Source organism: Aedes albopictus, chromosome 3 (assembly GCF_035046485.1).
Source record: "Aedes albopictus strain Foshan chromosome 3, AalbF5, whole genome shotgun sequence".
Lineage (NCBI taxonomy): Eukaryota > Metazoa > Arthropoda > Insecta > Diptera > Culicidae > Aedes > Aedes albopictus.
The window spans coordinates 126,472,983-126,487,843 of record NC_085138.1 but is presented as its reverse complement, the minus strand read 5'-3'; the positions used below and the strand labels follow the sequence as shown (position 1 = coordinate 126,487,843).

General features: G+C 38.4%; 1 protein-coding gene across 1 annotated transcript in view; it reads left to right on the top strand.

The window, feature by feature from the left end:
* Positions 1–14,192, top strand: part of LOC115269684 (uncharacterized) — a 47,401-nt gene extending 33,209 nt beyond the window's left edge. Inside the window, exon 4 of the mRNA XM_062857473.1 lies at positions 13,348–14,192. Coding sequence (XP_062713457.1) covers positions 13,348–14,141 — 794 coding nt within the window. The 3' untranslated portion in view covers positions 14,142–14,192. The remainder of the gene's footprint in view (positions 1–13,347) is intronic.
* Positions 14,193–14,861: the final 669 nt, after the last annotated feature.

The window sequence follows — 14,861 nt, the reverse complement described above, 5'->3', positions numbered from 1 at the left end:
TGGCGAGCTTTGGGGACGATCTCCTTAAATTTTAGAAAAATTTTCAAAAATATATGAAGACATGTATTTTTTCAATGAGAAAAAAAAAACAATTTAAAAATTATTTCTCAACGTTTATTTGACGGATTTTTAGAGTTGCTTTAAAGTGCCTTTTTCTTCTAAAGTTGTAAAGTTGGATTTCCACATACCGAAAAATTAAAATTCCCTTATAAAACTTCAAGTCGATTGCGGACTAGCTTACCGATTTTTTGGATTTTTTTATTTTTCAGGGCTTTATTTGGGTCCATTTGCAACCATTTGTGATTATTCGGAATTGTGTATTCGCAATTTTGCAAAAATCGACACGGCCTAATGGGCATTTCAAGAAGCTTCAATGGTTGTCACCGCTCCGCAGAGGGCGCATGAGACTCGGAGACAAAAATAGGTAGTAAAGAAGAAGAGTTGCCTTGGGCATTGGTCCCCCACCCAATGACTTGACCCATGGCAAAAATCTGGTTCGATAAAAGGCGGAACCACACGCTAAGTTATACGAGCCATCCCAGACAAAAAAGAAATTTCACTTTCCCAGATAAAAAATGTAGTGATCAAATGAGGTGTACTTACGTATATTGTTGAACTTATCCTAATTATCCTTAACCTATGGTTGGTAATGTTGAGTGTGGTGATAGTGTTCGCGTGTATCCCACGGCGACAGCACATCTTGACCTGTCCGGACAGTCGAAGGGGGAAATACCACCGGCGCCATGCCGGCAACCCCGCTGCTTGGCACGCCCTTGGCGCTATCACCACCACGACACCACCTAATCATGGCACAAAGCACCACCATGATGTTGGATCAAAGAAAAGGCCTGCATAGGCATCAAGGAACACACGTTAAATCTCTGGGGCACTTTTTTTTAGCTTAAGCCTTACCGATCTCACAGAATCTTCTCTACTCCTTAGAGTACATTGCAGATGTTGGAGTATTCATGCTTCAGCTTCTTAGCTACGCTATCGGTCAGACCCGAGCCGAACTCTATCCACAATTTTTCAATATTAACTTTCCACTGGAGCAACACGCGCGGTCTGCTTGTTAGTTAACCGATAACTGATGGCTTTCGTTGACTCTCATAATGATTTTATTGGTATCAGAAATGAGTGTGATGAGTGATTCTTAAGTGAGTGGTGTTCAAGATCAATCCTTCTAACTGATAACGGGAGATCACTCTTGATCTCATCAGAGAGTGAGAGTATTCTATTAGGGTTCCTAATACCGGTGCGTGGGTTTTTATGGCGAACTACGTTAGGTGATGTCGGGTTGAATTTAAGTGGTGTTGAAGCAGCTTGCGCCCAGCGGAGCATACAAGGGGCATGCGGCGCGATCGACCGACAATTAGCAACGATCGATCCGATGATAATGTTATGTTGTTCGTGTTGTATTAGTGTGATGATTTGACATGACAATATATAACTGAAACTCCTATTTTGGTTGGCGAGGCTGGGAGCATCATAATCGGCTCGACACACGAGAGCAATGATTATACACCACAGCCATCAAACCAAAGGAGCAGGTTACAATACCCCCGCACCAGACAGTAATATGGGGAGAGCATCTATGATGATCTTCTCAATATTGCTGTTATCTAATTTACCACAGTCAAATCCACTCACACGACAGCCAATTGCCGTCCAGATAAACAAGTGTTCAGTTTTGTCAAGTGTAATTCGTTTCCTATTTGAGAGAACATTCTTGTCGGGTCAGATTTTGAGATCTCATATATATATAGGCATGATCAATTCGTGTTGTTACTTTGCACTTAAACTTACAGATGATTTCATTTCTATTGGTTGAGTACAAAGACTGGAGGCAACTTTATGACACCAAGCGGATCTGGGTACGCTATATTGGGCAAATTGCCAAGCATCTATCATCAACAACAAATGCTCTCATTACACCGAAGAGACGTTTAGGGCTCCCCACGGCTCGTTACTTCAGATCTGGTGTTCTTATGAAAGCAAAGTCTTTTCGGGCCATGACAGTGCTGGAGGTCTACCATAACGACCAGTCTTACAAAATTCAGCTTAATTTGCCAGGCTTTATCCGAGATCAGTTCTAATTGTTGGATTGTTTGAATTGTACAAATTTTTACTATTCTAATTACAACTTCTGCTTTACGTTTCCGATCGTATTTTATAGCTATCGCGTCACGAGACTACTAAGATCATCTCGCGACTAGAAAGTAAGATCTCTGGCTCAGTAATCTCACCCCACTAAAAGCATACTCTTGGTATCTTTTAGTTGCTGCGATAAGCTAGTTTTAACAAGCTAATAAACTTTCTTCTTCTTTGATTTACACAAACACACTCATACTCAATAAAAATCAACTATCACTCTAACTTAAGCATTCAAAAAAAAAACTAATTCTCAATCATTCTTCAGATGGCCATCTTTATCCTAACATTCTTTGACTCACAAATCACTACATACACTTTCAAATAACACGCACAATTTCTACTAACTCAAATACGTTTCCAAACAAAACATTTTCACACTAAACACATGAATTCATTCTAATAACACAATTTCACTCACACAACAAAAAAAATCACACTAAATACTAAACTTCTCTTCACATTTCATCATTCTAAAATTTATTCGGGAATTAAATCTTGAGCTGCAAAGATACCTATATTTCTGCCATTTTCATCTTCCAGTTCATAAGAAGTTGCCCCTCTTCTAGCAATCACCTTGCAGGGGACGTACACTGGACCTAGCTTGGCAGAATAATGTTCAGCAGCATTGGACAACTTGAAGTGCTTTTTGTACACCTTCTGCCCTATGGAAAAAGTTGGAGGTACACCTTTGTGTCGGCTATCGTAGTTTTTCTTGTATTTCTCAAATTGCTTCCTGTTGTTTTTGAGAACTTCTTCATACAGAGGTCCTGCTACCATTTCTCTCCTTTGAGTGAATTGATCAATTGATGGATCAGAAGTATGCCTATCCTGAAGATGGTCCCTTCCATCGAGAATCGATTCATACCCATGAACAAGAAAAAATGGCGTGAATCCCGTTGAAAAATGTTTTGTATTATTGATTGCAAATTCGATTTGAGGAATCTGGGTGTCCCAAAGACGATGATCAGACTGACAATAAGTTCTAACACATGCCAGAATGACCCTATTAACCCTCTCAACCGGATTGTTTTGACAGTGACGACGTGCATTCTTAAAATGATTAACATTATATTTCTTCAACAAATCTTGAAATTTGTTTCCCAAAAAAGTTACCGCGTTGTCTGAGATTAGAGTTTGAGGAACGCCTAATTTGAAAAACCATTCTGTTTCAATGATTTTCGTCAAACTGTCCGCACTGATTTTCTTAACAGGAAATAGGCGAACATATTTGGAAAAAATGTCTAAGCATACTAACAAGTCAGTGTTCCCAGATTTGCTTCGGACAAATCCGCTTAAATAATCTAAAGCGATCATTTGAAATGGACGAGTTGTTGATTTCTGCTCCCCCATTGGAGGAACAGTTGGCACAGTTGGATACTTAGACTCTTTGCATTTGCTACACTTAGATAATACTTTTCTAACATCAGTCTTCATTTTAGGCCAGTAAAATTTTTGCTTCAACCGCTCTAGAGTTTTATCGGTACCCAAGTGCATAAGTTTCTCATGCTCCTGTTGAACCAGTGTCTGCATTTTGTCTGGTGGTACGACCAATTTCCATTCAAACCTTTCTGCATCGTACTGAGAACGAGAAGTGATAAACTTGTAAAGGTCATGATTTTCAATTTTGAAATTTGGAAATTTTTCAGGATTTTCATTAACTTTTCTTTTCAACTCTAAGTACCATTTCGAAGTAGAATCTTCAAATATGGCACAGACGGCACGGCTCAAAGTATCACAGACAATATTGTCTCGGCCCTTTCTGTGTTTAATGGTCATATCATGCTCCTGGAGCTTGATTGACCAACGAGATAATCGAGAACTAGGACGCCACTTGGAGTTGCAAATGAACGTCAATGCCGAACAGTCCGTCACTAAGGTGAAGTGCGAGCCTTCAATATAGGAGCGAAAGTGTTCAATAGCCTCGAGAGCCGCCAAGCCTTCTTTATCAGTTGGCCCGTATTTCTTTTCGCAGGCTGTTAGTTTTCTCGAAAAGTATGCTATGATATGTTCTTTTCCTTCCAATTCCTGAGTGAGAATTCCAGCTATTGCAAGATCACTAGCATCCGTTTGTACGGTGAATTCCTTAGACCAATCAGGGTTAGAAAGGACGGGCTTAGACATCAGACACTCTTTTAAATTACGAAAGGCCATTTCGGCTTTTTCAGTCCACCTAATCTTCTTGGGCTTACCTTTCAGTAAGTCTGAGATAGGGGCTGAAATACCGCTAAAATTTTGGATGAAATTGCGGTAGTATCCCGCCATCCCCAAGAATCTGCGAATCTCCTTTGGAGTTTGCGGTCTTGCAAACTTGGAGATCGCAGCAACTCTTTCGGGATTTGGCTGATAGCCATCTTCCGAAAGAATGAAACCTAAATATTTTATCTTTTTGAGGCAAAATTTGCATTTCTGTAAATTTACCGAAAGATTGGCCTCTCTAAGACAATCAGCAACAATTTTCAAATATTTAATATGATCTTCAAAGTTATCTGTTGCGATTATAATGTCATCGAGGTATGAAAAGATAAATGGTTCATATTTTCCTTCTTTTAGGGCAATATCTAAAACTCGGGACATAGTGGCACTACTGTTGATTAATCCAAACGGAAGGCGTTTATAACGAAATAGCCCTCTTCCTAATATTTTGAAACTAGTGTATTTTTTTGAATTTTCTGCTAGCTTTACTTGTAAGAAGGATTCCTTCAAATCAATTACTGTAAAAAACTTGTTTTTGCCCAAATTATTAAGAATTCTCATAGAGCTCGCGAGAGGGTAGGCATCTCGTACTGTCTTGGCGTTCAGTTTACGAGCATCAAGACAAAGTCTCATGTCTCCATTTTCCTTAGTGACTGGTACTACTTGAAGAGCCCAGTCCGAGTTTGATGGTTCAATGATATCCATCTTCAAAAGTCTATCAATCTCCACATTAACTTTCTTTTGAATTGTTGGTGACCAAGGATGTGGGTTTAAATGTACGGGTTTGCTATCCAATAGCTCAATATTGTGCTCCATGACATTGCATGTTTCAAGAGAATTTGGCTCTGATGTTTTAAAAGAGTTTTTCACTTCCTCTAATATTTTGTTTTGTTCGAAAGAGAGAATATGAGCATCTGTTACATTTTGTTCTATGTTGAAAGTGGTAAAATTCTGTGAAATACTGTTTTCATTGCAGGATAATTCTATATTAAACAGCTTGAAGAAATCCATTCCTAGAATACAACGATTTCCTAATTCTGGAACAACTAGACAAGGAAGTATTTTAGTTGTTTCATTCACATTGAAAGGGATGTCGACATAGCCTAAGATTTGCATTGGATGGCCACTTGCATTCGAAATACTTATGTCCTTCTCTATTGATTGTATTTGAAGAAAACTAGTTATATTTCCAAACTGTTCACCAACTAGGGAAACGTTACTACCACTATCCAACAATCCATGAAGCTGTAAACCTAAAATGTTGAATTTTAAAAAGTACCTCGCGTCTCCATTTAGGTTCACCAATACAGAATTTACATTACGAAAATAACCAGTGTATTCATCGGAACTAGCTGAAAGAGTTTGATGATTATTCTGTAACTCTATTTCAGTTACTTTCTTTTGAAAAGATTCAATTGAAATTTCTGTCCTAGTTTCAGGAGGATTTTTATTAGTTGGGAAAACAACCTCCTTCAGTTTTCCCTTATTTGGTTTTTTGATTCACAAAACGGACACTCTTCATAGTGAAATTCTGGTAGACCACAAATACAACAAAATACACTTCGCCTTGAATAACATCTGGTGTAGTGATGGCCAAATTTGCGGCAATTAAAACACACTTTGCGATCAGGAATTCTGTAAAATTTCAAAATATCTTCTAATGTTAAATCTCTCCAACTGTTCTCAGGTTTGTATTCTTCAAAAACCCTATTTTGATTGCCACTATAACGATTTTGATTGTTTCCTGAGCTTTGATGTTGTAATCTGTTGAAATTTTGAAATTGTGTAGAATTTGAGTTACTTCTGCGATAATCAATTTGATTGCTTCGAGAATTCTGTTGCTGATTTTGTTGTTGGTTCCGTTGCTGATTGCGGTTGACGTTGGAAGGCTCAGTTGATTGTTGATTAGAAAGGCATGGTGTTTCAAATCTGGCTAAGCTTGTAACCTCATTCACCTTATTATTTTCAAATGAAAGAACGAAACGATTCATTAAAGCTTCGTTGTTGTTATCAATTTTCGTGCAAAGATTTTCAAGTGTATTAAGATCTTTCACATCCATCAGAGCTAATTTGTCTCTGTAGGTTGGTCTGATTGTATGCCAAATAATGTCGAATTTATCCTGTTCTGGTAGAGGGGTTGTTCTGCACAAGAAAAACTGTTCCATGCGAACTAAAAAGTTGGAAAAAAGTTCATGCTTCGCATGGTACATGGAAAATGATCGAATTTTAATATAATGATCAATATTCTTAGGTAAGAATTGATTCCTCAGAGCCTGGATAAAATAATCCCAATCTTTGCATCGTAATATCGGCCATTTTGCCACAAACCAATCTTGGGCTGGTCCAACTAAAAGGAAATGTGCAGATCGGAACAAGTCTGCTTTAGTCATGCTCTCCGATTGAGCGAAAAATTCAACTCGACGAAGAAACAAGTTCAATCCAATGCCATTATCATTACCTGCGTATTTTATTGGCCACTGAGAAACAGCTAACGCTTTTCTATTCGAATTTGGGTTCCCATCAAAATTGTGAAATAGTGGATTACTATTCCAAGTAAGATTGTTGGATTTTATATTAAAACCAGGGGGAAGTATATTGCTTACACCTCCAGCAATCGAAACCTCATCTAATTTGGGAACAAAACTCAGATCTAGATTTGGAGCACCATTTTCTTCTAATACTTGTTCAACCATTCTTCCATTTGTTTTAGGGATTGTTCCCGTATACCTTTGTGTGATTTCTTCTTCTCTCTCTTCAATGGCCGGCATTGGGCGGTTTCGCTGCAATTTTGGCGGAACCGGAACTCTTGCACTATTATCTTCTCGCACTTTTTCAACAGTATCACTGTGCTTCTCTGGTTGGAAATTATCATTTTCCGCTGCTTTTTTCGCGTATACCTTATCGAGTTCCTCCCTGAAAGCGGGGGAAATCGAAAGCCTCCGAATTTGCTTTTCATTCATCGCACTCATCTTCATCACCGGACTAGCTTCTTCTACTAAATCTCCTTCTCTTTCTTCACAAATATTGAACGATTGTAAAAAATCTTTTTCACTTTCAACTGCTTCCGCCATTAGTGTCCTTTTTCACTGTTTAAATAATCTCTTTGTTTACTCTGATAATAACTTTCTTTGAGAATCGGCCTTTTCTTGTTTCACCAAACAAAATGGTTGGTGGTATTTGCTTTCAAAATTTAACACTAAAATTGAAATTTAAAACTAAATTATTCAAAATAAATTCACTTTTGTTGTAATTCCACCACCATTAAATACATGTAACCTATTTAACCAAAAATTCACTTAATTCACTCTAAATTCACCTAATCTTCTTTGAAGAACAATTCAATTTCAATTCACTCTAATACACTAATCCAAATCTAAATTCACTTAATTCACTTCACAAATTGCAATAGATCAATTCTATCATTCTATGCACTACCGATCACAATAAAATTCAATAAGATCACTTCATGTATTCCAACAACGCAGCTGTAAAAAAAAATATACTCAAACAATGCATTTAATGTTCTACAAAGACAAATTCAAACTAAAAATTCTACAAATTCATTTGTTGTTATTCAATAGGGCAATTCAAAGCAATTCAATAAGAGTTATATATACATATTTACAATTATGATCAGCCATTTTATATGAAAAATCAGAATCATCTTTTTATAAGCGAATGATTCCAAAAAGGTAACTTCGTCAGGTGGTTTAATCCGCTTTGCAATTATTTACGTTGGGCGCCATTTGTCACCGCTCCGCAGAGGGCGCATGAGACTCGGAGACAAAAATAGGTAGTAAAGAAGAAGAGTTGCCTTGGGCATTGGTCCCCCGACCCAATGACTTGACCCATGGCAAAAATCTGGTTCGATAAAAGGCGGAACCACACGCTAAGTTATACGAGCCATCCCAGACAAAAAAGAAATTTCACTTTCCCAGATAAAAAATGTAGTGATCAAATGAGGTGTACTTACGTATATTGTTGAACTTATCCTAATTATCCTTAACCTATGGTTGGTAATGTTGAGTGTGGTGATAGTGTTCGCGTGTATCCCACGGCGACAGCACATCTTGACCTGTCCGGACAGTCGAAGGGGGAAATACCACCGGCGCCATGCCGGCAACCCCGCTGCTTGGCACGCCCTTGGCGCTATCACCACCACGATACCACCTAATCATGGCACAAAGCACCACCATGATGTTGGATCAAAGAAAAGGCCTGCATAGGCATCAAGGAACACACGTTAAATCTCTGGGGCACTTTTTTTTAGCTTAAGCCTTACCGATCTCACAGAATCTTCTCTACTCCTTAGAGTACATTGCAGATGTTGGAGTATTCATGCTTCAGCTTCTTAGCTACGCTATCGGTCAGACCCGAGCCGAACTCTATCCACAATTTTTCAATATTAACTTTCCACTGGAGCAACACGCGCGGTCTGCTTGTTAGTTAACCGATAACTGATGGCTTTCGTTGACTCTCATAATGATTTTATTGGTATCAGAAATGAGTGTGATGAGTGATTCTTAAGTGAGTGGTGTTCAAGATCAATCCTTCTAACTGATAACGGGAGATCACTCTTGATCTCATCAGAGAGTGAGAGTATTCTATTAGGGTTCCTAATACCGGTGCGTGGGTTTTTATGGCGAACTACGTTAGGTGATGTCGGGTTGAATTTAAGTGGTGTTGAAGCAGCTTGCGCCCAGCGGAGCATACAAGGGGCATGCGGCGCGATCGACCGACAATTAGCAACGATCGATCCGATGATAATGTTATGTTGTTCGTGTTGTATTAGTGTGATGATTTGACATGACAATATATAACTGAAACTCCTATTTTGGTTGGCGAGGCTGGGAGCATCATAATCGGCTCGACACACGAGAGCAATGATTATATACCACAGCCATCAAACCAAAGGAGCAGGTTACAAGGTTTCAGAAGTTTCCAAGAGAGTTGCAGAAGAGAACTGGAGGAGTTTAGAACAGTTCCAAGATGTATCAATGGTTTTGAAGCGGATTTCAAGGCGTCCTGGAGTTCCTGGAGGTTTCAATGGGCTTCACAGGCTTTCAGGTGAGCTTCAGGAGTTTTTCAGAGGTTTTCTGAGCCATAGGCGTTTCGCCTTATAGACATCAAGGCGGTTCGGGGCTTTTCAATGCGTTTGTGAACGTTTCAGGGCGTTTTAGCGGGCTCAAAGTGTTCCCAAAGTTTTTAGAGGGCTTCAGCCTATTGGGTGAGCTTCAGAGAGGTGTCAAATGGGGTTTCAAAGGTGTTCGTTTCCAGGCGATTCAAAGCGTTGTAATGCATGTCAGGGGGTACATTGGATTACAGAAGGTTCCAAAAGGGTTTGAGGGCTTCTCATGCTATTGGGAAAGCTTCAGGCGTTTCAAGGCGTTTAAAAATGTTTCGCGTTTTGCGTTTTAGTGGGATTCAGAAAGATTTCCCGGGATGTGAATGGGCTTCGCAGCCTATCAGTTGAAACCTGTAGCGAGATTTCAGTAAATATTCAAAGGTGTTTGTTTCGAGGCGATTCCATCTCAATACATCCAGTTAATTAAGTTAGTTAAGGGATTCAAAAGCGTTTCAAGGAGTCTCAAGACATTTCAAAGTTTTTCAGGGATTGCAGAGGGTCACAGTATATATATATATATATATATATATATATATATATATATATATATATATATATATATATATATATATATATATATATATATATATATATATATATATATATATATATATATATATATATATATATATATATATATATATATATATACTATATATATATATAAGTATATACACTCCCGATCAAAAGTTTGGGGTCACCCCCTCAAAAACATGTCATTTTTTTTGGCCCATAGCTTCGCCAATTTGTGTCCGATTTCAAAACCCTAGGTCTCTTTCAAAAGATAATAAGTCCAAGAAACTTTGAACATGATTTAAAAAAAAATTTCAAAAAATATTGTATGTAAACTAAATCAAACTTACCAAATTTTCTAAAAAATGAATATAAACATACGGCAGTGTCGCTGGAAATTGGGTAGACCAAATTTTAAGATGGTAGCAGTAATATAACTCATTTTTTATTAGCTTTCAACTGCTTTTTACAGAACTTAGCTAAAAAATCTAGAAAAAAAAGTTATTGAGTAAATTAACTCTTCATGTCATCGACCGAAAGTTTGGGGTCACTATCGTAAAACATGGAAAAGTGATTTGTTGATATCTTTGTCATCTTGTCATCTTGTCATTTTAATTCTTCCTGGCTGATTTCTAAGATAATTAACTAAATTTACGTTTGATGTCTTTAACTTAACATTAACGTATTTAACGATCTGCTTTGCGTTAACAAATCCTACAGACACAAAAATATGTTTGTTTACAAAAAGCAGATATATCCCTCCCCATGGATATTCGATCGAGCCGCGATGGGAGGGCTTAACCCAATAGCAGTTAAGCCAGTTTCTTCACTGTAAATCTGGAGTTGAGCGTAGGTGAAGAAATCGGTCGTAAGTGCTATTGGGAATCAAAGGAGTATCCGCTGTGAGCATATCACCATTTTCTAAGTCATGTCATAGTTCAGCTCGCTAGATCCAGAAATGTAACGCAAGAGTGGGTATGGGAGGTATCTGTGTTACACTCGCATTCAAACTCATCATTAACGTTAGTAATCTAGAAGACAATGGACGATAGGTTAAACATTGTTTTGCAGTAGAACGTATACGAGTTGACTGTCAGTAGAAAATAAATTAAAATAAAGTTTTTAATTATTTGGACAGAGGGTCCATTTTTGTTGATCTCCAGACAATATTGAAACATGACAGATAAAATAGCAGGGATTTTGGTAGACATCTACTTTTCATAACGACATGATCAGGATTACAGCATATTCAATTATGTAAATCGTGTTAAGAAAACTTATTATTTTTCTTTGATCTTTAACACAAACTTTTGCTCATCATTAATTTAAAATACATAATTTTTTGTCACTAATTTTTTAAATTCAGAAGAATAGTTGGTATCATTTTATAATTTTATGGCCTGAACACATTTCAAATCAAAATCAATATTGTATACTTTATCTTTTACTAGTATTTTATGTTTGGATTCGGTGATAATGAAATAAATTGTTAAACTTATGTTTCATTAAATTTCGCGATATTATTTGTATTGTGCCACAAGTCTAATCCAATTCCTTTCCCCAACCTATACTTTTACCCTTCCGATGGTGTTCATGTGGTCCGCACGGACTATTACAACCATTACCCCTCCCTGATCTTCGGCTTTGGATTGACTTGCACTCTTATTGCCCCACCAAATGCTGCAAAATGAAAATGAAAATGAAAATGAAAAAAAGCAGATATACCCTTTTCAAATGTTTCACGAGATTTCAGGGAGTTTCAGTGGGTTTCAGAAGGGATTCCGGGGATTTGAGGGGTCTTCGCAGCCTATTCGGTGGGCGTCAGGGGGGTATCAGACGAGTTTCAAAGGTGTTTGCTTCAAGGAGTATAAAAGCGTTTCAAGGCATTTCATATCGTTTCAGGGGATTTTATAAGATTTGTGATGGTTTACGAGGGTTTTGAAGGGTTCACAGGCTATAAGATGACCTTCAGGGGATTTCAAAGCAGGACCTGGAGCTATATGGGGCATTACAGGCATTTAGGGGGTTCTGAGTTGCTTCATGGCCTTTCAAGAAATTAAGAGTTTCTGTGTCAGTACGGACCCTAATTATAAAGCTCTGACAGACAACTAGCTACGTTTGTAATAAATGTAGATAAATATGTTCAAGAAAGTTTTTGGGGACCTTTGAATATTCTCGATTTCCCCATCCCACCCTTTAAGACGTCCAAAACTTTACTCAACTCCCACACGCTGCTTCTTTCCCGTATTCCCTATTCCCTATTGCTTACCTTAAAAACTCCAAGTGGTTATCAAATGGTAATGTTAACTTAGTGGAGATGCTTAGATAGATTTTAGCTGAATACCGCGCTGCTTTCATGGACGTTTCAGTGTAATTTATCCATGATTCAAAGGAGGAAATCAGGGATCAGACACAAGGACGGGTAGGGAAATAGGGATTGTTCACCTGTAAAAGTCAGTACGGCAGACAAGACTGAATCCTGGCGACTGTGGCTCAGAAGCACTATGAACATAGTTCAAACTTACCTAGCATCATGAAATAATTGTTGAGTCTCAAGTGTTAAGCTCAACGACTGTTAAGTGTCTCCACAAAAACTTCCATGAGTATGAAAATCTACAAGCGTAACTAGTGAACTCTTGCTGTCCTACGGATAAGGTTTTTACGCAAATACGTTTATCCATTTCTCCCTAAACCACTCTTGAGACCTCAGTAAACTTCTCCGAAAGACCAATGAAACCCTCTGTGGATCAAAAATGACTTTGATACACAAGCAGGGTTAAATAAGTCATCCTCTAAGACCTCCGTGAACCTCTGTTAAACTCTCCTGAAATCCCCTGAAATGCCGAGAATCCCCCTAAAACCCCACGATACTTGTTTTAAAGCCCTGAAGCCCACTGAAACTATATTTCTGAGGAAGTTTGATTCTCTCCGGAACACGTGGATTCACTTTCGCAATCTTATTTTCTATTTCGGTTGTGTACATCAAAAATTTTAGCATATTTTTTATAATAATTTCCCTACAATTTTCAATCGGCTTCTGCAGTGATGAAGATGTTGTTTTATTTCAAGTATATGTATTTAAAATTTCGAAATCGAATTTCATACAACTTTTCATACACGGGAACTATTGAAAAGTTAATTTATAAAAAAGTTTAAGCAATTTAATATAAATTAAACAAAAAATAACATAACACGGCAAAGTGTACAAGACACAAAAGCAAGTCCGCAATCCAACCGCAACGGAAATTAATGAAAAAAAAAACACGTTGAGCAAACCTATACAAAATATGCATGTATCTTCCACCGTAACTACGAAAAATAATCACAAAGATACCGTTTATATTTTTTCCTATTTCCCGCAGGCACCACCGGCGAGCACCAAGAATCGCTCCAGAGCCTTATTAATTCGACAAATTTGACCTCATCAGACTGCGATTTAAATTATTTTCTCACCGACATCGACGCAAGCAATTTGGACCAGCTCCATGACCTAGCCGGGAGCCAATCACGCTGCCTGGAAACTCTGGACAGCTATTGTGACATGGCCGCCGTTGACGCCACTTATCTCAATTTGGCGACCAACGACAACGTGAGCGGCGACGAGCTTCTGGGAAATGGTAGTGCAGTGTGGAATGAGGGGGCGAGTGCAGGGATCGATCGGCGGAAAAAGAATACCGAGCAATTATGTGCGCTGCTGAGTGAAAGATACCGAAATTTGGTGCTAATGGGAGAAGAGACTTCGAGTAGCTTTAACCGGTCACAGTCGGTGACCAGCAGTGGGCGTAGGTTAATTTTTAGTGCTAACTTCTATCTGTATGATTACATCCTTGCCATTGAGCATGACCTGCGGTATCAGCATCCGCATCACCAACATCAGTATCAGTTCGATTTCATAGTGTTTGACCTGAAGAACATATCGAACCATCGGACTACGATAGTGTGGAGACCGTTTCTGATTCTGAGGCAGGATCAGTTGAATCGGCAAAAGTTCAGTATGCATCCGGTTCTGCCGGGATACAGCGACTGGATGATAGAGGGTACGATGGAGTCGTTTTGGATCTGCGGAGTGCTGTGCTGGAGTGTGATAGCGATCGTGGTGCTAATAATAGTGTCGATCATCTTTGCGAGCGTGGTGTTTAGCATCGCTGTGAGGTAAGTGAAACTACGTTTTTTTTAACAGTTTTTACCTATTGTCAAGACAAGAAGCAAGAAGCATATTAAAAACAAACTTCAAAATCATTTTTCCCTTAAGTCACATGAAAAAATGAGCCATGGTTTTCTTCTAAGTCTCGTCTGTGTAAGCTCCAACCAATAATGATCGATTTGATTCTTGTCTCTCGCCTAACGCCTCATGCCTGATTTACCAATTCATAAATTAGCTTTCATATAGAGGTTCCAACCCGGGGTATCCCGGGACAAAAAATCCCGGGATCTTTCCTGAATCCCGGGATAAAATTTTTCACCGTCCCGAAAATCCCGAGATTCTTGGGATACACATATCTTACATTTTTTTTTCACTATAATTTGGATTTTGAGAGTCTCTAAAACGTACACGAACAGACGTGATTTTTTTCGAATAAATCATGAACATGTTACGTAAACCACTTCACCTGTGTGTGGATCTCAAAACTTGTTGAAATTTGACTGAAACTATGCTAGAGCACTTCGCTGTTTGCTGTTTTGATTGTACCAAACAGACTCTTTCCGAAATAGGCCTGTCAGGTCTTATGTTGGACAGTGATTTCGAGGTTGCAATAAACCTACAGAAAGCTCTTCAGCAAATCAGACTCGCTTCGGAAGCATTGGGAAGACGAGATGGTACATTACTGTCTGTGGAAGGCAGCTTGAGTTTCTTGTATTCGAAGCTTAACATAAG